Genomic DNA, 23762 nt, shown 5'->3' with positions numbered 1-23762 from the left:
ATGTCCAATCACAATCATTGCTTTCCCAATTCCTCATTAGCATAGTTCTGTGGGACTGTCTATTTAATCAGCGCGCGGAAGGGGTTTGCTTTATTTCTGTGTGAAATTGAAGATGGCTGATGAGAAGAAACCAACATCGAAACCAGCTCCCAAGAAGGGGGCGAAGAAAGTGATTAACTAACCGGTAATAAAGGGCGGCAAGAAGCGGCGAAAGTCGAGGAAGGAGAGTTACTCCATCTACATCTACAAAGTGATGAAGCAGGTTCACCCCGACACCGGCATCTCCTCCAAGGCCATGAGCATCATGAACTCGTTCGTGAACGATATTTTCGAGCGCATCGCGGGTGAGGCTTCCCGCCTGGCCCATTACAACAAGCGCAGCACCATCAGCTCCCGGGAGATCCAGACCGCCGTGCGCCTGCTGCTGCCCGGGGAACTGGCCAAGCACGCCGTGTCGGAAGGGACAAAGGCGGTGACCAAGTACACCAGCTCCAAGTAAAACGTCCCATGGACTGAAAAAACATCCCAAACACAACGGCTCTTTTAAGAGCCACCCACAATCTCTGTGAAAAAGCTGTACCGGCACCTTCCTGTTCGATGATAAGAATGTAAAATCGAATAACTTCCACTGCTGTTTGTGTCTCCTGTCCTGTAATCCAAACACTGACCCAGAATTCACTCAGCTGCCTTCACTTTGTGCTGAAAGCTGTTATTCTGTTATTTTCACAGCTCCTAAATGACCTCATTAGCGGCTGTTTTTAGCTGTAACGGTCCCTTCTCTCAATTCCTGAAATGTTCATTGATTCATCATTTTATTCACAGTAATTCTCCGCAGGGTAACAGTCCGGAGTGGGATTATTACAGAGCGGAATAAGGACAGTGTGAGGACTCGATCCGACTCCCTGTTTTCAGTGAAAGACACTGGGTTCTGATTGAAGACGAAACGGAGTGTTTTCCTTCTGGGAATGCTGTGAACAGGGATTGATTCCCGCCCGGGACAGTTAGAAAGCGATAGGAGAATGAAGCACATTGAAAGAAAATGTTATAGCCGCGCCTGCGATTGGTGACGGGAAGAGCTGAATAAAAGCAAATCAATAGAAGGGATTGAAATCTCTGACTAAGGACGACATTGATTTGAATTCGCTCCTTTCCCACAATGAAATTGGCGGGCTTTTGGAAATGGACAAATTCTCTGCTTCGACCGGTTGTTGTGGGGAAATCCCGCCCTCTTCTGTTTCCAGTGAGCTGATTGGTGAAGAATATAGGCAAATGAGGTGAATAGAGCAGCGGCCAATCAGAGGAGCTGTCAGTTTATAAGAACAGTCAATGCTGGAGAAATTGCTGATTCTTTGTGAAAGTGTTTGTGAGATTGTGCAAATGTCTGGAAGAGGAAAGGGCGGCGGGAAAGCTCGGGCCAAGGCCAAGTCTCGCTCCTCCCGGGCTGGACTGCAGTTCCCGGTGAGCCGTGTTCACAGGCTCCTGAGAAAGGGCAGCTATGCTGAGCGTGTGGGTGCCGGAGCCCCGGTCTATCTGGCTGCTGTGCTCGAGTATCTGACCGCTGAAATTCTGGAGCTGGCCGGGAACGCGGCCCGGGACAACAAGAAGACCCGCATCATCCCCAGACACCTGCAGCTGGCCGTCCGCAACGACGAGGAGCTCAACAAGCTGCTGGGAGGAGTGACCATCGCTCAGGGCGGGGTGCTGCCTAATATCCAGGCCGTGCTGCTGCCCAAGAAAAGCAGCGCTGGGTCCGCGAAGAGCAAGTGAAGCGACCATTCTTTAATCTGATAACCCAAAGGCTCTTTTCAGAGCCACTCACTTTATCTGAAAAAGGGCGACCTGGTGTCTATCGGTCAGTTTCTGCACTGCTATTCACAGCACAGCTGTTTCCGCTTTATTCTATCAATCCGTACGACTGACACATACAGTATTTTAATACAAGTTACTGCTGTTAATCAGGGAAACCATCCCAGTGAACTGAAATGATCCTATTTCCAATATAATTGCTTTAAAATGTGATAGTCTGCGAGGACATTCATCTGCAGCCCATCGGTTTTCAGAGCCAGTCATTGTATCTGGAAAAGTGTTAATTATTGTCTATGCGAATGTGCAAGCGTTTCTGCAATGGCTATATCGGTGTGAGTGGGTTTCTGTTATGCTTCCTGACTGACGCAATTTTCAACACTCACGCTGCGACTCGAAACATGAGGACAAAGTGGATTTGGGGAATTATTCCTCGGAAACTTAAATTATCGCAGGTTTAATAAAACCACTTTAAAATTAAATTGCAGTACAATTGTTAACGGCATCGTTTTTACTCTAACCATCAAAGGATTGGAGATATGAGTGACCTCAATGCAACGGAGAGTTAATTATAACATTTGAGAGGTTTCAGTATTGGAATATTCTGTCCTGGGAATTGAAACACGAGAATCGTTAACAGGAGATCGCAGCTCTTTCATTTGTCCATTTGGTGGCTCTTAAAAGAGCCGTTGTTGTCCTTGGTGCTGAAGCCGGGTTTTAGGCGGATCCCCGCGGATGCGGCGGGCCAGCTGGATGTCTTTGGGCATGATGGTGACTCGCTTGGCGTGGATGGCGCACAGGTTGGTGTCCTCAAAGAGCCCCACCAGGTAAGCCTCGCTGGCCTCCTGCAGGGCCATGACGGCCGAGCTCTGGAAGCGCAGGTCTGTCTTCAAGTCCTGAGCGATCTCTCGCACCAGGCGCTGGAAGGGCAGTTTGCGGATCAGCAGCTCGGTGGATTTCTGGTAGCGGCGGATCTCCCTCAGAGCCACAGTGCCGGGTCTGTAGCGATGAGGCTTCTTCACTCCGCCCGTGGCTGGAGCGCTCTTCCGGGCCGCTTTGGTCGCCAGCTGTTTGCGAGGAGCTTTCCCTCCGGTCGATTTGCGCGCTGTCTGCTTGGTCCTGGCCATTTTCTGAGTGGATTCAGCACAATCTGAGACACAAACTATTCATACAGAGTCTGCGCTGCATCCGCCTTTTTAAACTGTGTGAGGAACCGCCCCCAGCGGGAATTGGCCCAGGAAGTTTCAATCAAACTCTGACCAGCGAATTAATGTCTGTAACTCAGGTTCTGATTGGTTAAGTGGTTTCCTTAACCGCCCCTTTCAGAAATTGGGCCGTTTTCGATGCAGGAAATAAACGTCTGTTTCAAAGACTTTATTCCGTCCTTAATAAAATAATCATTCCTCGAAATATTGAAGATTTGAAGTCCATCTCCCTCCACTTAGTGCTTTAGACCCTTTCCCCGCTCTGTGGGCTGTTCATTCCCAGAATCTCCCGCTGTTCCACTCGATCCCTGTCCCTTTCCTCTCCAGCCCATTCAGATTTCCCCTCTCCTGTCGTTTGTGACATTCGCCGCCGCTTTCAGGGGAAAGGATCAGAAATCTTTCACTTCTGTGTCCCCCTGAAGCCGGTGTGAAAGGGTTGAGTTTGTTGTTTGGCACAGAGAGAGGCTTCATATTTGTACCGTTTGACATTACTGAATAGAGCCGTTTGCCGCCCGCGGCGGACAAATGTTCGCAAATGAAACCTCTTTGTAAAATAATCTTATAGCAGAATATTAATTGAGAATCTATTTTTAATAAGTTAAGAATTTGTCTCAATTCCCTTTCCCGCGCTGAAATTGGCGGGATTTCCCCCAATTCAAAATATCTGCCGGTTGACAGTTGAAGCCAATGATTGGCTCAATGTTCACATTCGATGCTCTGCGATTGGTTCAGAGCTGCGAATGTGGAGAGGATGGCCAATCAGAAGCAGGCTGGGGTTGGAGCGGCTCAAACTGCGGGAATTGCGGGTTTGTGAATGACTGAGCGGAAACTGATCAGTTTCTCCACCTTGGCGGGCCTTGTTGCCGCCGGGCGGCGGAGGTCCCCGCTGGAGGTCCCTCTACGGAGGGATCTCCCCCAATTCCGTCGGGGACCTGGGGTGGAGGGTGATGCATGCAGCAGTTCCGCACAACCGTAGGATTCACTGGTTCACGGGCTCCGAAGACTGCCCTTTCTGCGGCCTTGTGGATTCCGTGGACCATGCCTATGTTGAGTGTCTTAGGCTGCACTCCCTTTATGTTTTCCTACAGAACCTTTTGTTGATGTTTTGTCTGCACTTCAGTCCCACGCTCCTGATCTACGGACACCCGGTGCGGAGAGGGGAGGGTCGGGATGGCGACCTCCTCGTGAACCTGCCTCTGGGCCAGGCGAAACGCGCCATTTACCGGTCCAGGCTGCGGGCGATCGAGGGGGCCGTCCATCCTGACTGTCTTCCCCTCTACCGCGGCTACGTTCGCGGCCAGGTGTCCCTGGAGAGGGAGCATGCGGTGTCCACGGGCGAGGTTGACGCTTTCCGCGCCCGCTGGGCACCGCAGGGGTTGGGGTGCATTATTGACCCTAATAATCACATTTTAATTTGATGTTTTTAAGTTTCCTTTGTACTTTGATTTCTGTTCGGGCTGTTCCCCCTCCTTTTTGGGGAGCTGCCCCTTTTACTTTGTCCTGATTTAATCTGAGTTTGTTTACTTGGTTTGGTTTGACCTAAAAAGAGGACAAAGCCTGTCAGTTTCAGTGCAGGAAACAACCGTCTGGGGGCAAATAGCATCACAACTGGGACTGCTTCCAGTGAACGATTCACCGGCTGCTGCTACTAAACTCCGCTATTCCAGAGAAAGCTTTTATAAACTCTATCCAAACACTGAGTGATTAAACAGGAGTGATGTGGCGTTTCACTGAGGGCACATGTCAACTGGGGGCTGCTTAGACAATCCACTTAAAAATTTCAAAAACAATCCGCATCGCTGCTCCAAATGAAATGTTAAATTCGGTGATTCCCGCACTGTACCCGAAACAAAACAAACATGCATCTCAAACACTGAACAGCCTGTCCCAGCTGCCGTTCCCAGGTCACTGCTCTCTCTGTGAAGCGGTGAGTGGCTCTTAAAAGAGCCTTTGTTGTGTGTTCGGTAGGAAGGTTGCAGTTGTTCAGCCGCCGAATCCATAGAGAGTGCGGCCCTGGCGTTTCAGAGCGTACACCACATCCATGGCAGTGACCGTCTTGCGCTTGGCGTGTTCAGTGTAGGTGACCGCATCCCTGATCACATTCTCCAGGAAAACCTTCAGCACCCCGCGAGTCTCCTCATAGATCAAACCCGAGATCCGCTTGACACCGCCACGGCGAGCCAGGCGGCGGATTGCTGGCTTGGTGATGCCCTGGATATTATCACGAAGCACTTTGCGGTGCCGCTTTGCGCCGCCTTTACCCAGTCCTTTGCCTCCTTTCCCTCTGCCAGACATGATGATTCTTCACTCAGATCTCTGCACAATATGAGAGAGGAACTCTTTCAGGCTCCTTTTATACAGCCCGCCCCGACCTGACTGAGAAAGGCGGAGTGAGAGCAGAGAGGGGAGGAGACAGAGTGAAGATTAAACACAGAGCGGGAGGGAGGAGAGAGCCGGACTGACACACACACAGAGAACGGCCCCTGATCTTTCAGCTCCACCTCCAGTTTCTGCAACCGCCAATTTCAACCCGTTTATTAACAATGGAAGCGAAACACAGCTCCCCACACAAACCCTTCCAGAGCCGCCCTTCACATACAAGAGTTTCCACAAACCCGGAGCTTTGAAATATGGAATCAAAACAGAAAATGCTGCAAATAATCAGCAGTTCCGACAGCTTTTGTGAAGAGAGAGAGACAGAGTTAACGTTTCGGGTCGTGGCTTTGTCCTTTTGTGTTTTTAAACCTGGTCCCGTAATAATTCCCAGTCAGTCATATTCGGACCTAAACACAGTCGATTCTATAGCAAGAATCTTCCTCCGGAACATCCTCACACACATCTGCTTCTCGCTGTTTGCAAACACTTTATTGAAGCTGTTTGGGGCAATCTCCTGTGCTTAAAATTAACGGAGTCAGCATGGCCGAGCGGTCTAAGGCGCTGCGTTCAGGTCGCAGTCTCCTCTGGAGGCGTGGGTTCAAATCCCACTCCTGACATTGATTTTTGGCTAAGAATTGCCGTCTCACAGCTCCAGGCAACTGGGTTCGATTCCCGGCTGAGGTCTCTGTCTGTGTGGAGTTTGCACATTCTCCCTGGGCTTCCTCCGGGTGCTCCGGTTTCCTCCCGCCTGTCAGGTTGATTGGCCATGCAAAATTGCACCGGAGTGTCGGGGAGGAAGTCCGGTCAATAAATAGGGTAATGGGGATCCGGACTGGGTGGGATTGAGGTCGGTGCAGACTCGATGGGACGATTGGCCTCCTTCTGCACTGCAGGGATTCGGTTAAAAATTAGGCGGGAATGCGGTGTTGAGCCGCCAGTGTTACTGTCTCACATTGAATCTCGTAAGAAGTTTAACAACACCAGGTTAAAGTCCAACAGGTTTATTTGGTAGCAAAAGCCACACAAGCTTTCGGAGCTGCAAGCCCCTTCTTCAGGTGAGTGGGAATTCTGTTCACAAACAGAGCATATAAAGACACAGACTCAATTTACATAACAGAACATTACAGAACAGAATTCCCACTCACCTGAAGAAGGGGCTTGCAGCTCCGAAAGCTTGTGTGGCTTTTGCTACCAAATAAACCTGTTGGACTTTAACCTGGTGTTGTTAAACTTCTTACTGTGTTTACCCCACTCCAACGCCGGCATCTCCACATCATCACATTGAATCTACCAGACATCTTTATTATGAGAGAAAGTGGCGATTGAACAAATGTCTAATTCAAATGAAATTCAGCATCTGCTGTGTTTTGCTTTAGTCTGAATTTGAAATGATCTCTATTGAGAATGAGCCGGGCCGCGGGACAGGAATCATTTTCTTGCGGGATCAGCTCTTTCCTGAGAGATGTGGGTGGCTCTGAGAAGAGCCTTTGGGTTCAGAGGTTTACAATTTGCTCGGGTTGTTTCACTTCTTTCCTGACGCTTTCTTCGCTTTTGCTGCTTCCACTTTGGGTTTGGCCTTGGATTTAGTCACTTTTTTGACAGACTTTCCGCCCGTGACCTTCTTCACAGGAGACTTTTTCTTCAGGGCTGCTTTCTTCACCGCCTTTTTTGGAGTTGCCGCCTTCTTGCTGCTTGTTTTCTTCACTGTTGATTTCTTCACTGGAGTTTTCTTTGCTGCGGGTTTCTTGGCTGCTGCTTTCTTTGTTGTCACCTTCTTGGCCGCTGTTTTCTTCACGAAAGATTTCTTGGCAGTTGTTTTCTTCACCTTCTTTCCCATTTTCCCCAGGCTTTCCTTCTTAGCGAGATTGAAGGAGCCGGAGGCGCCCTGTCCCTTTGTCTGCAAAAGCGACCCTGTCTCCACCTTCCTCTTGATAGTTAACCTGATCTGGGAGCCGCGCTTCCCCACATCCACTCCACTGCCAGCCAAAGCTTTCTTTATCGCGGCCAGGGACATCCCCTTGCGATCGCTGCAACCCGCCACAACATTGAGGATCTGCTCGCCTAACTTGGGACCGGCTGCCGCAGGTCGGGGAGCCGCCTTCTTCTTCCTGGGAGACTTCACTTGAGCGGGAGCGGCTGGAGGAGCCGTTTCGGCGGCTGCAGTTTCAGTCATATCCGAGAGTGTGTGGAAAATCTGTGTGAGTCAGAACTGGATCCGAAATGAACCCAGTGGTGGCGGCACAGAGCAACTTAAAGGCAGAGAGCGGACGGAGCAGAGACAAGCTGCTGTCAGCTCCCGGCTCCTCCAACCTCTCTGTGTTTCTCGCTCCTCAGAAACTGTCCCATTGCAATGAAATTCCGCCTCTCCAGAGATCCAGCTCACATCCTTCATGTCTGTGACACACGAATGTTTGCTGTTCAAAAGGTTTCACTCGAACTGAGGACTCCATTTTCCACTGAAACCCGTTTTACTGCTGCACTGATCGCGCTCTCACACGCGATAGCTGACATGTTCTCTACATTTCCACTGAAATCTTGAATTTAGCGAAACAATTGCCCTGAAATCTAACTTTGGGGCTCAGCAGCGGGTTTAGCGGGAATCTTTGATTGAAAAATTGTTTTATTTTACACAAGAGAGGCTCGGAGATCTCATGATCAGAACAGACACACAAACACAGTTGAATTCGTCTGAACCGCCCGCTCCTTTCATACACTCTCTCTTACACAATATTCACATCTACACATTCACAAGACAAAACTTTCACCAATTGTAAGGTCCCAGGACGGAATTTCTCCTCCTTCCGGCCTTTGCTCCGGATTCCAGGGGGTTATTTATAGTTTTTCACCTCAGTAACTGTTAAACACTCTGAGGCCCGCTCCCCACAGATTGTCTTTGAATTCATTCGTGGAATGTGGGCGTCGCTGTCTGGGTCAGCATTTATTGCCCATCCCTAATTGCCCTTGGGAAGGTGGTGGTGAGCTGCCTTCTGGAACCGCTGCAGTCCATGTGGTGTAGGACCACATCTGTTAACCAGATTCCGTGGCCAGAGCCAATCATATCTGTTTCCCCCCCCCCCCCCCAGTTATTACAGTGATTGCAGAGATCACTGTGTTTGTTTACCATGAAAATACAAATTATCTGCTCTTGGAGTCTCTGGATTTCCTGTTTTATTTGTTTCTCCTGCACTGACAGGTAACAATAAATCACAACCTCAACAACCAGTGACAGCCAGTTAAATAATCATCCCCCACTCGCTGATAATGGAATTTCTAACAGCGACAGACAGTTCCTGACCATCCTCCGATTGGACCTGGAGGGAACCAGATTCATTGTCAGAGCTGGACTTTCTCACTGAGGGAGTGGCACAGTCAGGTGAACGATGGAGGTGGAGTGGTGACTGGGAGAGCGTTTGACCAAACGTCAGTTCCTGACCATCACAGTGGTGATTTATTTAATTCGCTATCGCATGTCACAACAGGAGGTGGGCACTCCGAAAATAAAATTCACTAAAGATTTCTAATGGAAAATCAAGCTTCAATTTGCTTTCAGTTGTTTAAATGAAAGGACAGGCCTCAAAATTAAACAATGAGTTCCCAGTCAGAAACAACAGTAAAAAGATAAATTGAACTGTCCAGAAAAACGAGACAAGCCAAGTTCAGTTTCCAAACTGTGCTGTGGACACACCTGGTGCGGAATGAAATCAGCAACTCAGGTAGTTCCGTAATTATAACTGATTAAAATAACGATTCCTTGAGCAGAGTGAGCGATGGTGGTATAGTGGTGAGCATAGCTGCCTTCCAAGCAGTTGACCCGGGTTCGATTCCCGGCCATCGCATCCGTAATTTGTTTTAGCACCTTATCCGCGAATATTGTTTTGAACCGAGTGGACAAAAACAGGGCGAACGCAACATTTGACAATAGTGAATTAAAATAGACCTATCAGTTTTTATTTTTTTCTATTCGGACGTAATTCGTTTCTCATGAAAAAATATTGAAATCGGAAAACAAGTCTCTGACATCAAATGAGTTCTCCGTTCGTGACAAAGATACAAAGTAACGATAGAGGAACACATTTCAGCTCACACACTGTGCTCTGCACAATCCCGGTACTTGATAGAAGTTAATATGAACATTACTGAGGTTACATTATTTATAGAAATGCGCAGCTGTGATGGCCGAGTGGTTAAGGCGTTGGACTTGAAATCCAATGGGGTTTCCCCGCGCAGGTTCGAGCCCCGCTCGCAGCGGTTATGATTGTGAAGTGTTTACTTCCGCTATTTCAGACAACAAAAAAAAACCTGGTGATTTTTTGGTATGAAGTATTTCGATCGCCATCATGCTTTCAGCTGCATGGTTCCGGGCCGGGTGCAGGAAGGTGAGCTTGGAAAGGGGGGCCTCGGACTGGCATGGACAAGATCGGCCGAATGGGTTCCGAGTCAGAGAGGTTTACAGCGTCGAAACAGGCCCTTCGGCCCAACTTGTCCATGCCGCCCTTTTTTTTAAAGCACGAAGCTAATCCCATTTGCCCGCATTTGGTCCATATCCCGCTATACCCATCTTACCCATGTAACTCTCTAAATGCTTTTTAAAAGACAAAATTGTACCCACCTCTACTACTACCTCTGGCAGCTTGTTCCAGACACTCACCACCCTCTGTGTAAAAGAATTGTCCCTCTGGACACTTTTGTATCTCTCCCCTCTCACCTTAAACCTGTGCCCTCTAGCTTTCGACTCCCCAACCTTTGGGAAAAGATCTTGACTATCTAGCTGATCTGTGCCCCTCATTATTTTATAGATCTCTATAAGATCACCCCTCAGCCTCCTACGTCCAGAGAAAAAATCCCAGTCTATCCAGCCTCGCCTTAAAACTCAAACCATCAAGTCCCGGTAGCATCCTCGTAAATCTTTTCTGCATGCTTTCTCGTTTAATAATATCCTTTCTATAATAGTGACCAGAACTGTACACAGTATTCCAAGTGTGGCCTTACCAATGTCTTGTACGACTTCAACAAGACGTTCCAACTCCTTTATTCAATGTTCTGACCGATGAAACCAAGCATGCCAAATGCCTTCCCCACCACTCTGTCCACCTGTGACTCCACTTTCAAGGAGTATGAACATGTACCCCTAGATCTCTTTGTTCTGCATCTCTCCCCAACGCTCTGCCATTAACTTGGTAAGTCCTGCCCTGGTTCAATCTGCCAAAATGCATCACCTCGCATTTGTCTACATTAAACTCCGTCTGCCATTCGTCAGCCCACTGGCCCAATTGATCAAGATCCGTTTACAATTGGAGATAATTTTCCTCACTGTCCACTATGCCACCAATCTTGGTGTCATCTGCACACTTACTATCCATGCCTCCTATAATCTCATCCAAATCATTAATATAAATGACAAATAACAGTGGACCCAGCACTGATGCCTGAGGCACACCGCTGGTCACTGGACTCCAGTTTGAAAAACAACCCTCAACAACCACCCTCTGGTTTCTGTCAAGAAGCCAATTTTGTATTCATTAAGGTACCTCACCCAGGATCCCGTGAGATTTAACCTCATGCAACAACCTACCTTGCGGTACCTTGTTAAGGTACCGCATGGTACCCTTTGTTTCCCAAATGTATCAGTTAAGGGGATTAGCAGGATAAATATGTGGGGTGACTGAGACAGGTTCTGGGTGGGATGGTGTCTCAGAGAGTCGGTGCAGACTCAATGGGCCAAATGGCCTCCATCTGCACTGGAGGGATTCTATTGCAGTTCAGGCTGAGATAGACAAATTTTGGTTTCTTCGGGAATCAAGGGAGTGAGGAGTAAACTGGAGTTGAACCCAAGATCTGAAACTCTATAAGAAGCTGGTATGCCCACATCTGGAGACTGCACCCATACTTTGGAACCCACACTTTCAAAGAGATATTCAGCTTATAGAGAGAGTGCAAAGATATGTAACCAGGAAAATGGAAGGCATGAGGGGAATACCTGATGAAGGATTAAGGATTCTTGAATTGCAATCTTTAGAGAAGGCCGATTTATGGTTTAGTTCAATATTATAAATTGATACATGGCCTTATTACCCAAGCTTCAAAAGTTCTTTATTCGCATCTACTGTATTTTGGGTGGGCATCAGTATAAAGTGCAGAAATTTGGTTCATGCGACGATATTCACAATTTGTTTTCCCCACATAGAATTGTTGATATTTCAAATGATTTTGTTGGGAATGCTGAAAATGTAGTGACTTTTGGAAAACTTGTCAGAAATATGTATGATTTCTATCTTTGTATTGTCTGATGCTGTTCTTGTTTTAATACTGTGCCTCTGTGCTTCGCACTGTATGGCAATAAAGATACATAAATCATCATTGTATTGAATCATACAATCCCTACAGTGCAGAATGAGGCCATTCAACCCATCAAGCCCTATTCCCGTAACCGCACATATTTACCCTGTGAATCCCCTGACACTAAGAGTCAATTTAGCATGGCCAATCAACCTAACCCCCGCAGACAAGGGGAGAATGTGCAAACCCCACACAGTGAACTGGGACTGCAATTGAACCCAGTTCCCTGATGCTGTGAGGCAGCAGTGCTATCCACTGTGCCATCATGCTGCCCTTGAATGGAGGAACATTATTGATGAGCCATGTGGCCAATGTCTGCTCTTATTTCCTGTGTTCTTGTGACTGGAAGAGACGGATCCATGGATACTGAGGGAAATAGGGTGGAAATTGCAGAGGCATTGGCCAAACGTTTCCTATCCTCGCTAGTTATATGTGTGGTGCCAGAGGACTGGGGAATTGCAAATGGTAAACACACTTCTTCAGAAAAGAATGTGAGGATAAGCTAACTAAATCCAATCAGTTTAACCTCAGAAACGTGGGATATTCTCCAAACAATAACTGCAGATTAAATTAACACTCACTTGTGCTAATGTGCATTAATTAAGGAAAACACACACATAATTATTAAAGGGGAATCATATTTAACTTGCTCGAGATTTTCATGAGGGTAACAGAAAGGGTTCATGAGGCTAATGTGGTTAATGTGAACATGGACTGGCAAAAAGCATTTTATAAATAAAGGGGCACACAGCAAACTTGTGGTAACATTTGGAGCTGATAGAATAAAAGGGACAGCAGCAAAATGGATAGGAAACTGACTGAGTGACAGGAAACACAGCAGTGGGAAATGTTTTTATTTGGATTGGAGGTCGGGTAAAGTGGGATTCCAGGAGGGTTGGTGTTAGGAATTCTGCTCTTCCTGATACATATTAGAGACATCGGCAATGCTGTACAGAGCACACATTCAAACTGTGGTAATTACACAATACATGACAGCATTGTGAACAGTGAGGAGGTAGTGTTGAAGCTCACAGTTTCTTAGACAGCTTGTGGATTGGCCAAACAAGACCAATTTAAAGCAGAGAAGTGTGAAATGATTTATTTCAGTGGGAAGAAAAGGGAGAGACAATAGAAAAGAAATGATACAATTGTAAAGGCATGCAGGAACAAGGGACCTGTGGTCAAATGTGACAAATTGCTGTTTAGGTGGCAGGTTGAGAGTGTGGTTACTAAGGCATTTGGGATTGTGAGCTTTATACGTCGGGGCATAGTGAACAAGAGGAAGCAAGTTGTGGGAAACCTGTATCAAACCCTGGTTTGGCCTCAATTGGAGTATTGCACTCTGATCTGGACAGCAGTGTTTAGAAAGGGTGTGAACGCATTAGCGAGGGTGTAATAAATCTCGGGGCATGAGTCCAGGGATGAGGAAGTTCAGTTACATCGGTAGATTGGAGAATTTGGGTCTTTAGTGAAGAGAAGATTGAGACGAGATTTGATAGAGGTGTTCAGAATTGTGGGGGGAATTGGAAGGAGCTGATAGGGAGAAGCTGTCATGTCCCAGTCTTCCTCTGTCAGGAAGTGTTCCTCAAACTGAATGAACAGGGCATTGTTCCCAGTTACACTTCTCCAGCAATGCTAAATATTCAGAGTATTTGTTTTAATGCGAAACATTTATGATAATTATACAAACACAAGAAGTTATTTAGAGTAAAGAAGAAACATTAAAAGTGAAAATACCTGTTGACGTCCCTGTGCTGGGCTTTTAGTCTTTCCGGTATGGGCCAGTGGTCTGATTAATCCGATGGTGCTTTTCCCAGTCACCTGCGTAACTTGGCTCGAATCCCAGACTTCTAGTTTTTGAACTGCACAACGGAGCATTTAAGAAAGTATTGGGGCTGAATGGCCTCGTCTGTGCTCTCGGTCTCCTTCCACCTGGTGAGCTGATCTGACATCCACCCCAGAGTGGAGTCGCTGCACATATTGCCTTAAAAATGGTCTCTAAGCTAACGGAGTGACTGTGAATCTCGTCACCACTTCCATCCTGACTAATTTCCTCCACTTCAACCCATCCAACAATGTCAAAAGGAGTGAGAACTGGAGTAGGAGACTCCATCAATGACTGAGGTCCCATTTTGACCACTCGAGAATCTGGCCTTGCTCACTCCATCTCTGTTCTCCAGCAGCGGTGACGTTCCAGGGTATTGGCTACTCTGAATGGCCTGTTCGAGGATCACCTTGCTCCAAAGCAGCTGAATTTTATGTCTGTCAGCAAGTTGTTGAGATTTGGCTCCTCTTCATCTCCAACTTCAGACCAATCGGGGCTTCCAGGGCTGGTTGATCAGAAACAACAATAATTGAGGATTTTGCAGTGTTGTTACATTCGAGCAGATTTCCACATGGGGCAGTTCATTAAACACAGGCTTTTTCACTTCATTAACAACTGTAGGAATGGCAATGCAATGTATTGGCCCATTTATCCTCACATAGGATTTTGTACGTCATGTTGAAGTTGCACAAGACATTGGTAAGGCCACACTAGGAATACCGTGAGCAGTTCTGGTCACTCTATTATAGAAAGAATATTATTAAATTTGAAAGAGTGCAAAATAGATTTACTAGGATGCTACCAGGACTTGATGGTTTGAGTTATGAGAGACTGAATAGACTGGGACTTTTTCCCTGGAGTGCAGGAGGCTTAGGGATGATCTTATAGAGACCTATAAAATAATGAGGCTCTGTGGCGCAATGGATAGCGCGTTGGATTTCTAAATAAGGGCAAGTTAGCCATTCAAAGGTTGTGGGTTCGAGTCCCACCAGAGTCGGATTTTGGATCAGATTAGTAGCAAACGGTTTGCTTCTTCTTTCAGGGACTGATGAGGGAGAGTCAACATGGCTTTGTGCGTGGTCGGTCATGTTTGACCAATCTATTAGAGTTTTTCGAGGAGGTTACCAGGAAGGTGGATGAAGGGAAGGCGGTGGATGTTGTCTACCTGGATTTCAGCAAGGCCTTTGACAAGGTCCCTCATGGGAGGTTAGTTAGGAAGGTTCAGTCGCTGGGTATACATGGGGAGGTAGTAAATTGGATAAGACACTGGCTCAATGGAAGAAGCCAGAGAGTGGTTGTGGAGGATTGCTTCTCTGAGTGGAGGCCTGTGACTAGTGGTGTGCCGCAGGGATCGGTGTTGGGTCCATTGTTGTTTGTCATCTATATCAATGATCTGGATGATAATGTGGTAAATTGGATCAGCAAGTTTGCTGATGATACAAAGATTGGAGGTGTAGTGGACAGTGAGGAAGGTTTTCAAAGCATGCAGAGGGATTTGGACCAACTAGAAAAATGGGCTGAAAAATGGCAAATGGAATTTAACGCAGCCAAGTGTGAGATATTGCACTTTGGAAGGACAAACCAAAGAAGAGCGTACAGGGTAAATGGTAGGACTCTGAAGAGTGCAGTTGAACAGAGGGATCTGGGAATACAGGTTCAGAGTTCCCTAAAAGTGACGTCACAGGTGGATAGGGTCGTAAAGAGTGCCTTTGGTACATTGGCCTTTATAAATCGGAGTATCGAGTATAAAAGTTGGAGTGTTATGGTAAGGTTATATAAGGCATTGGTGAGGCCGAATTTGGAGTATTGTGTACAGTTTTGGTCACCTAGTTACAGGAAGGATGTAAATAAGATTGAAAGAGTGCAGAGAAGGTTCACAAGGATGTTGCCGGGACTTGAGAAGCTGAGTTACAGAGAGAGATTGAATAGGTTGGGACTTTATTCCCTGGAGCGTAGAAGATTGAGGGGAGATTTGATAGAGGTGTATAAGATTTTGATGGGTATAGATAGAGTGAATGCAAGCAGGCTTTTTCCGCTGAGGCTAGGGGAGAAAAAAACCAGAGGGCATGGGTTAAGGGTGAATGGAGAAAAGTTTAAAGGGAATATTAGGGGGGGCTTCTTCACGCAGAGAGTGGTGGGAGTGTGGAATGAGCTGCCGGATAAAGTGGTAAATGCGGGGTCACTTTTAACATTTAAGAAAAACTTGGACGGGTTCATGGATGAGAGGGGTGTGGAGGGATATGGTCCAAGTGCAGGTCAGTGGGACTAGGCATAAAATGGTTCGGCACAGACAAGAAGGGCCAAAAGGCCTGTTTCTGAGCTGTAATTTTCTATGGTTCTATGGTTCTATAGATCAGCTCGATAGTCAATGTCTTTTCTCAAAGATCGGGGAGTTTTAAAGTGGAGGGCATAGGTTTAACGTGAGAGGGGAGAAACACAAAAGGGTCCAGAGGGGCAATTTTTGCACAGACGGTGGTGAGTGTCTGGAACGAGCTGCCAGAGGTAGTAGTAGAGGTGGTTACAATTTTGCCTTTTAAAAAGCATTTAGATAGTTACATGGGTAAGATTGGTATCGAGGGATATGGGGCAAACGCAAGCACCTGGACTAGTTTAATGGCAAAATCAGGGCAGCTTGGACGAGTTGGGCTGAAGGGCCTGTTTCCAGCTGTAAATCTCTGTGACTCTGACTATGACTCTAGTCCCAATAGGAAACGATGCAGGTTGTCACTGTCATTGCTGTAAGTGGGAGGCGGACAATGCTCACTCACAGCATCTGTATTCTGTATGAACAGCTGGCAGGTCGACCACCAAACCGATGGTAAACATTCTGCCAACATCCAGTGAAACTGGGTAACTATGGTAACGGGTCGGTACATTGACAACACAGGACCCTGTGACAATAGCTTCATCCCCAACAGGGTGATGTCACCAGGATCCACAATTCCCCCAGTTTGGAGATTCCTGTCAGGAAGCAAGGAACAAAGTGTAAGACACCAGAGAAAAGACAAGAGATCTTTATTTCTATCGAACCAATCATTATCTCAGGAGTTCCCAAATGAATGACTTCTTTCGGAGGTCAGAGAGTCATCGAATTTTACAGCACAGACAGAGGCCATTCAGCCCCTCGTGTATGTGCCGGCCATCAGCATCTATCTATTCTAATCCCATTGTTCACATATACGACCTGGATGAGGGAACCAAACGTAACATTTCCACGTTTGCTGACAACACAAAACTGGGCAGAATTGTAAGTTGTGAGGAGGATGCATGGAGGCTTCATGGTGATTTGGACAAGTTGAGTGAGTGAACAAACACATGGCAGATGCAGCACAACGCAGCTAAATGTGAAGTTATACACTTTGGTGTGAAAAACAGAAAGGAAAGGATCAGATGAGATCTGATTAAAACAGATAAAATTCAAACAGGGCTGGGCAGACCAGCAACATTTACCAAGAAGTGGGAAGCTGAAGATCTGGTGTCAAGGAGCGGTAAGCCCAGAACACTACATTAGTGTTTCCCTCCCTCCCCCTTCTAACCAAAAAAAAAGGGCACTGTGAGTTGGTAAAAGTGAAGGTAAGAGTTTTATAAATTTTCTCAAATAATTTAATTGGTGCTCGAAATGTCGGTTGGTGGGGTTAAGTGTTGCACTTGTGGGATGTGGGAGATCCAGGGCTTCCAGCATCTCGGACAACTATGTCTGCAGGAAGTGCACCCAATTGCAGCTCCTTTCAGACCGCATGGATAGGTTGGAGCAGCAGTTGGATGCTCTTAGGAGCATGAAGGAGGCGGAAAGCATCATAGATAGGAGTTTAGAGACGTGGTCACACCCAAGGTGCAGGCAGATGGATGGGTGACCGCCAGAAGGGGCAGGCAGTCAGTGCCTGTGGTCATCTCCCTCTGTAACAAGTATACCGTTGTGGATACTGTTGGGGGAGATGGGCTATCAGGGAATAACAGCCGCAGGAGCCAAAGCAGTGGCACCATGGCTGTTGTTAAGCAGGGAGAGACAAAGAGCACTAGAACAATAGTTATAGGGGATTCTATAGTTAGGGGTGTAGATAGGCGTTTCTGTGGACGTGAAAGAGACTCCAGGATGGTATGTTGCCTCCCTGGTGCCAGGGTTCAGGATGTCACTGAACAAACAGAAAGCATTCTGAAGGGAGAGCGTGAACAGCCAGAGGTCGTGGTACATATTGGTACTAACGACATAGGTAAGAGGAGTGATGAGGTCCTGCAGCAGCAGTTTAGGGAGTTAGGTAGAAAGTTAAAAAGCAGGATCTCAAGGGTTGTAATCTCAGGATTACTCCCTGTGCCACATGCCAGTTAGGCTAGGAATAGAAAGATAGTGCAGCTCAACATGTGGCTAAACAGCTGGTGCAGGAGGGAGGGTTTCAGATATCTGGACGATGGGAGTCTCTTTCGGGGCAGATGGGACCTGTACAAGAAGGACGGGTTGCATCTAAACTGGGAGGGCATAAATATTCTGGCCGGGAGGTTTGCCAATGTCACATGGAAGGATTTAAACTAGTTTAGCAGGGGGGTGGGAACCAAAGCAAAGGTGAATTAGCTGAAGGAGAACCAGAGAGTAGGACCAGTAAGACCCAGAGAAACAGCAGGCAGGGTGGGGTTCATAATCAAAGAGGGTCTGGTGGACTGAAGTGCATCTGTTTCAATGCGAGAGGTGTAACAGGTAAGGCAGATGAACTTAGAGCTTGGATTAGTACTAGGAAATACGATGTTGTTGCCATTACAGAGACTTGGTTAAGGGAAGGACAGGATTGGCAGCTTAACATTCCAGGATACAGATGTTTCAGGCGGGATAGAGGGGGATGTAAAAGGGGTGGGGGAGTTGCACTACTGGTTAAGGAGAATATGATGTGGAGATGCCGGCGTTGGACTGGGATAAACACAGCAAGAAGTCTCGCAATACCAGGTTAAAGTCAAACAGGTTTATTTGGTAGCACAAGCCACTAGGTTCGGAGCGCTGCCCCTTCATTAAGGAGAATCCCAAGGCATTTTATACATATGTTAGGAACAAGAGGGTTGTCAGAGAAAGAGTCGGACCTCTCAAGAACAAAGGAGGGGAATTATGCTGAGAACCCAAGGAAGTAGGTGAGATCCTAAATGAATACTTTGCATCAGTATTCACAAAGAAGAGGGACATGTTGATTGGTAGTGTCTCAGAGGGATGTGTAGACCCGTTAGAACAAATCGCAATTACAAGGGAGGAAGTGTTAGGTGTTTTAGGAAGCATAAAGGTAGACAAATCCCCAGGGCCAGATGGCACCTGTCCCAGATTATTGAGAGAGACAAGAGATGAAATTGCTGGGCCTCTAACAGAAATCTTTGTTTCTTCATTGGACACAGCTGAGGTCCCAGAGGATTGGAGGATAGCAAATGTGGTCCCGTTATTTAAGAAGGGTAGCAAGGATAACCCGGGAATTATAGGCCAGTGAGCTTGACGTCCGTGATAGGGAAATTGTTGGAGAAGATTCTTAGAGATAGGATCTATGCACATTTAGAACTGAATAGTCTCATTAGCGATAGACAACATGGTTTTGTACGAGGGAGGGCATGCCTCACAAATTTGGTTGAGTTTTTTGAGGTGGTGACAAAAATGATTGACGAGGGAAGGGCCGTGGATGTCGTCTACATGGAATTTAGTAAAGCATTTGACAAGGTCCCTCATGGCAGACTGGTGCAAAAGGTTAAATCTCACAGGATCAAATGTGAACTAGCGAGATGGGTACAGAACTGGCTTGGCCATAGAAGACAGAGGGTAGCAGTGGGGGGTTCTTTTTCTGATTGGAGGTTTGTGACTAGTGGTGTTCCACAGGGCTCTGTACTGGGACCTCTGCTGTTTGTGATATATATATAAATGATTTATAAGAAGATGTAGCTGGTCTGATTAGTAACTTTGCAGACGACACAAAGATTGCTGGAGTTGCGGATAGTGATGAACATTGCCAGAGAATACAGCAGGATATAGATAGGCTGGAAAATTGGGCGGAGAAATGGCAGATGGAACTTTATCCAGATAAATGCTAAATGATGCATTTTGGTAGATCTAATGCAGGGGGGAGCTATACAATAAATGGCAGAACCATCAGGTGTATAGACACACAGAGGGATCTGGGTGTGCAAGTCCACAGATCCTTAAAGGAGGCAGCACAGGTGGAAAAGGTGGTGAAGAAGGCATATGGCATGCTTGCCTTTATTGGACGGGGCATAGAGTTTAAAAGTTGGCATATGATGTTGCAGTTATATAGAACGTTGCTTCGGCCACATTTGGAATACTGCGTCCAGTTCTGGTCGCCACACTACCAGAAGGACGTGGAGGCTTTGGTGAGAGTGCAGAAAAGGTTTACCAGGATGTTGCCTGGTATGGAGGGTTTTAGCTATGAGGTGAGATTCAGTAAACTAAGGTTGTTCTCCCTGGAAAGACGGAGGTTGAGGGGCGACCTAATAGAAGTTTATAAAATTATGAAGGACATGGATAGGGTGAACAGTTGGAAGCTTTTTCCCAGGTCAGAAATTGTCGGATGGAGTGGAAATCTGCTCTCAAACAGTGCTCTCAAAATGGATTTCCATTTGTTTGAAAGCAGATTTCCACTCCATCTGACGAAGGAGCAGTGCTCCGAAAGCTAATGGTATTTGCTACCAAATAAACCTGTTGGACCTTAACCTGGTGCTGTTAAAACTCTTACAGGGGAGGTCCCAGAGGATTGGAGAACAGCCAATGTTGTTCCTTTATTTTAGAAGTGTTGCAAGAATAATCCAGGTAATTACAGGCCGGTGAGCCTGACATCAGTGGTAGGGAAATTATTGGAGAGGATTCTTCAAGACAGGATTTATTCCCACTTGGAAATAAGTGGACGTATTAGTGAAGGGGAGGTTGTGTCTCACGAACTTGATCGAGTTTTTCGAGGAAGTAACAAAGATGATTGATCAGGGTAGGGCAGTGGATGTTGTATACATGGACTTCAGCAAGGCCTTTGACAAGGTCCCTCATGGCAGACTGGTGCAGAAGGTGAAGTTGCATGGGATCAGATGTGAGCTGGCTACGTGGATACAAAACTGGCTTGGTCACAGAAAACAGAGGGTAGCAGTGGAATGGTGTGTTTCTGAATGGAGGGCTGTGACAAGTGGCGTTCCTCAAGGATCAGTGCTGGGACTGTTGCTGTTTGTAATATATATAAATGATTTGGAGGAAAATGTAACTGGTTTGATTAGTACGTTTGCAGACGACACAAAGGTTGGTGGATTTCCGGATAGCGGTGAGGACCATCAGAGGATTCAGCAGGATGTAGATCAGTTGGAGACATGGGCAGAGAGATGGCAGATGGAGTTTAATCCGGATAAATGTGAGGTAATGCATTTTGGTAGGTCTAATACAGTTAGGAAATATACAGTAAATGGCAGAACACTTAAGAGTACTGATAGGCAAAGAGATCTGGGTGTACAGGCATACAGGTCACTGAAAGTGGCAATGCAGGTGGAGAAGGTAGTCAAGGAGGCATACGGCATGCTTGCCTTCATCGGCCGGGGCATTGAGTTTAAAAATTGGCAAGCCATGTTGCAGCTTTATAGAACCTGAGTTCGGCCGCGCTTGGAATATAGTGTTCAATTCTGGTCGTCACACTACCAGAAGGATGTAGAGGCTTTGGAGAGGGTACAGAAAAGATTTACCAGGATGTTGCTTGGTATGGAGGGCATTAGCTATGAGGAGAGGTTGGAGAAACTTGGTTTGTTCTCACTGGAGCAACGGAGGTTGAGTGGCGACCTGATAGATGTCTACCAGATAATGAGAGGCATGGACAGAGTGGATAGTCAGAAGCTTTTTCCCAGGGTGGAAGAGTCAATTACTAGGGGGCACAGGTTGAAGGTGCCAGGGGCAAGGTTTAAAGAAGATGTACGAGGCAGATTTTTTACACAGAGTAGTGGGTGCCTGGAACTCGTTGCCAGGGGAGGTAGTGGAAGTGGATACGGTCGTGACTTTTAAGGGGCGTCTTGACAAATACATGAATAGGATGGGAATAGAGGGATATGGTCCCGGAAGGGTAGGGGGTTTTAGTTCAGTCGGGCAGCATGGTCGGTGCAGGCTTGGAGGGCTGAAGGGCCTGTTCCTGTGCAGTAATTTTCTTTGTTCTTTGAATGTTGAACAAGGGGGCTCAGTCTTAGGATACGGGGAACACCATTTAGGAATGAGATGAGGGGAAATTTCTTCACTCAGAGGGTGGTGAACCTATGGAATTCTCGGCCAAAGAAGCTGTGAAGACCAAGTCACTGCATAGGTTCAAGAAGGAGAGAGAGATTGTTTTTAGATTTTAATGGCATCAAGGGGTATTGGGAAAAAACAGAATATGGAATTGAGATAGAGGATCAGCCATGATCACATTGAATGATGGAACAGACACGAAGGGCTGAATGGCCGAAACATCTTCCCAGTTTCTGTTTTCAAGTTCTGATGAAAGGTCACAAACCTGAAAAACTAACTCTGTTTCTCTCTCGAAACAGATGCTGCCCAATCGGCTGAGCTTTCTTTTCTGCTTTTATTGCAGATTTCCAGTGTCTGAACAGAACCCAACCAGAGTCAGCACCTTCAGGAGAGAGAGAGAGGAACCAGTGAGTGTCGAACTGAACCCAGCCAGAGTCAGCACCTTCAGGAGAGAGAGAGAGGAACCAGTGAGTGTAGAACTGAACCCAGCCAGAGTCAGCACTTTCAAGGGATAGAGAGGTAACTAATCTAAACCCTGTATTCAAAAACAGAGGTAGAGAGGAAAGAGGGAACCAATGACCAGTCAGCCGAACGTCAGTCGTAGGGCAGCTGCTCGAGCCCATTACCAAGCGTTTGGAAAGCAGTGTTATGATCAGATAAAGTCAGCATGGATTTACAAAAGGGAAATCATGCTTGATAAAACTACTGGAATTCTTCGAGGATGTAACTAGTTGAGTTGACCAGGAAGAACCGGTGGATGTTGTTTCTTTAGAATTTCAGAAGACTTTCGACAGGGTCGCTCCTAATGTTTTTAATTGTTAAAGGTTACAGTTTGTTTGTTAGTAGGTTTACATTAACACTGCAATGAAGGTATTGTGAAAATCCCCTCGTCGCCATACCCCGGCGGCTGTTCAGGTAGACTGAGGGAGAATTTAGCATGACCAATGCACCGAACCAGCACGTCTTTCAGACTGTGGGAGGAACTGGAGTACCCAGAGGAAACACACACAGACACGGAGGGAACGTGCAGACTCCACACAGACAGTGACCCAAGCCGGGAATCGAACCTGGGTCCTTGGCGCTGTGAGACAGCAGTAGTAACCATTGTGCCGCCCCTCTACTATGTAAAGGTAAAGTACATGGGATTGTGGGTGGCGTCTTGAGATGGATAGAAAGCTGATTAACAGACAGGAAGTAAAAACATGGCATAAATGGGTCTTTTTCCAATTGGAAGGCAGTGATTAGTGGAGGACCGCAGGGATCAGCGCTAGGACCCCAACTGTTCATATTATATATGAATGATTTGGACGTGGGAACTAAATGTATTATCTCCAAATATGGAGATGATACAATATTGGGTGGGAGGGTGAGCTGTGAGGGGCATGCAGAGATCCTTCAGCGCGATTTGGACAGGCTGAGTGCGTGGGCATCTGCATGGCAGATGTAGTATAATGTGGATAAATATGCGGTGACCACTTCATTCTTCACTTCAGTAGCAAAAATAGGAAGGCAGATTATTATTTGAATGGGTGTAAATTGATGAAGGTGGATACTCAGCGAGACCTCGGTGTCCTTGTGCATCAATCAGTACAATCAAGTCTTAATGCATAAGACTTTGGTTAGGCCACATTTGGAGTATTGTGTACCATTCTGGTCGCCACACTTCCAGAAGAATGTTGATACATTGGAAAGGGTGCAGAAGAGATTTTCCAGGATGTTGCCTGGTTTGGAGGATTATGGACTATGAAGAAGGTTGAACAAACGTGGATTGTTTTCTTTGGAGCATCAGAGGACGAGGGGGGACCTGAGAGAGGTTTACAAGATTATGACAGGGTTGGATAGAGTGGATTGTCAGAGTCTTTTTCCCAGGGTCGAGCAGTCAATAACTCGAGACAAAGGTGAGAGGGAAAGTTTAAAAGAGATGTAAGGAGCAAGTTTTTCAGACAGAGAGTGGTGAATGCCTGGAACGTGCTGTCAGAGGAAGTAGTGGAAGCAGATT

At 46.7% G+C, this 23762-nt stretch overlaps 4 protein-coding genes, 4 non-coding genes and 1 pseudogene across 8 annotated transcripts; 6 read left to right on the top strand and 3 right to left on the bottom strand.

Moving 5' to 3' along the window:
* Nucleotides 1-112: 112 nt before the first annotated feature.
* On the top strand, nucleotides 113-499 carry LOC144483565 (histone H2B 5-like; annotated as a pseudogene).
* Nucleotides 500-1377: 878 nt separating this feature from the next.
* LOC144483599 (histone H2A-like) lies at nucleotides 1378-1767 on the top strand. Its single transcript, XM_078202230.1, has one exon. The coding sequence runs from the start codon at nucleotides 1378-1380 to the stop codon at nucleotides 1765-1767; it is 390 nt and encodes a 129-aa protein (XP_078058356.1).
* Nucleotides 1768-2480: 713 nt separating this feature from the next.
* On the bottom strand, nucleotides 2481-2930 carry LOC144483564 (histone H3-like). The gene has a single exon (XM_078202198.1). The coding sequence runs from the start codon at nucleotides 2928-2930 to the stop codon at nucleotides 2481-2483; it is 450 nt and encodes a 149-aa protein (XP_078058324.1).
* Nucleotides 2931-4991: 2061 nt separating this feature from the next.
* On the bottom strand, nucleotides 4992-5303 carry LOC144483575 (histone H4). The gene has a single exon (XM_078202207.1). The coding sequence runs from the start codon at nucleotides 5301-5303 to the stop codon at nucleotides 4992-4994; it is 312 nt and encodes a 103-aa protein (XP_078058333.1).
* Nucleotides 5304-5499: 196 nt separating this feature from the next.
* LOC144483563 (histone H1-like) lies at nucleotides 5500-7557 on the bottom strand. The gene is made up of 2 exons (XM_078202197.1): nucleotides 6989-7557; nucleotides 5500-5629 (listed from the first exon to the last, which is right to left on the bottom strand). Exons 1-2 carry the CDS (start codon nucleotides 7555-7557, stop codon nucleotides 5500-5502), a joined length of 699 nt encoding a protein of 232 aa, XP_078058323.1.
* Nucleotides 5919-6001, top strand: trnal-cag (transfer RNA leucine (anticodon CAG)). The gene has a single exon. It is a non-coding gene; the product is annotated as a tRNA-Leu (tRNA).
* A 1591-nt stretch (nucleotides 7558-9148) lies between the features above and the next one.
* On the top strand, nucleotides 9149-9220 carry trnag-ucc (transfer RNA glycine (anticodon UCC)). The gene has a single exon. It is a non-coding gene; the product is annotated as a tRNA-Gly (tRNA).
* A 330-nt stretch (nucleotides 9221-9550) lies between these two features.
* On the top strand, nucleotides 9551-9632 carry trnas-uga (transfer RNA serine (anticodon UGA)). Its single transcript has one exon. It is a non-coding gene; the product is annotated as a tRNA-Ser (tRNA).
* Nucleotides 9633-14451: 4819 nt separating this feature from the next.
* Nucleotides 14452-14542, top strand: trnar-ucu (transfer RNA arginine (anticodon UCU)). The gene is given in 2 exon segments: nucleotides 14452-14488; nucleotides 14507-14542. It is a non-coding gene; the product is annotated as a tRNA-Arg (tRNA).
* The last annotated feature ends 9220 nt before the right edge of the window (nucleotides 14543-23762 follow it).

This window comes from Mustelus asterias, unplaced genomic scaffold (assembly GCF_964213995.1).
Source record: "Mustelus asterias unplaced genomic scaffold, sMusAst1.hap1.1 HAP1_SCAFFOLD_76, whole genome shotgun sequence".
In the NCBI taxonomy this organism is placed as follows: domain Eukaryota; kingdom Metazoa; phylum Chordata; class Chondrichthyes; order Carcharhiniformes; family Triakidae; genus Mustelus; species Mustelus asterias.
The sequence above is the reverse complement of the archived record's forward strand: the minus strand, read 5'-3'. Positions and strand labels throughout refer to the sequence as shown.

Excerpts from the sequence above, each read along its gene's own strand:
- LOC144483599 (XM_078202230.1), top strand. The coding sequence starts at position 1,378 with ATGTCTGGAAGAGGAAAGGGCGGCGGGAAAGCTCGGGCCAAGGCCAAG.
- LOC144483575 (XM_078202207.1), bottom strand. The coding sequence starts at position 5,303 with ATGTCTGGCAGAGGGAAAGGAGGCAAAGGACTGGGTAAAGGCGGCGCA.
- LOC144483563 (XM_078202197.1), bottom strand. The coding sequence starts at position 7,557 with ATGACTGAAACTGCAGCCGCCGAAACGGCTCCTCCAGCCGCTCCCGCT. Across the intron at positions 5,630-6,988 it reads AAGAAGGTCACGGGCGGAAA|CTCCGGGTTTGTGGAAACTC; the intron begins GTCTGTCAAAAA and ends CATATTTCAAAG.
- LOC144483564 (XM_078202198.1), bottom strand. The coding sequence starts at position 2,930 with ATGGCCAGGACCAAGCAGACAGCGCGCAAATCGACCGGAGGGAAAGCT.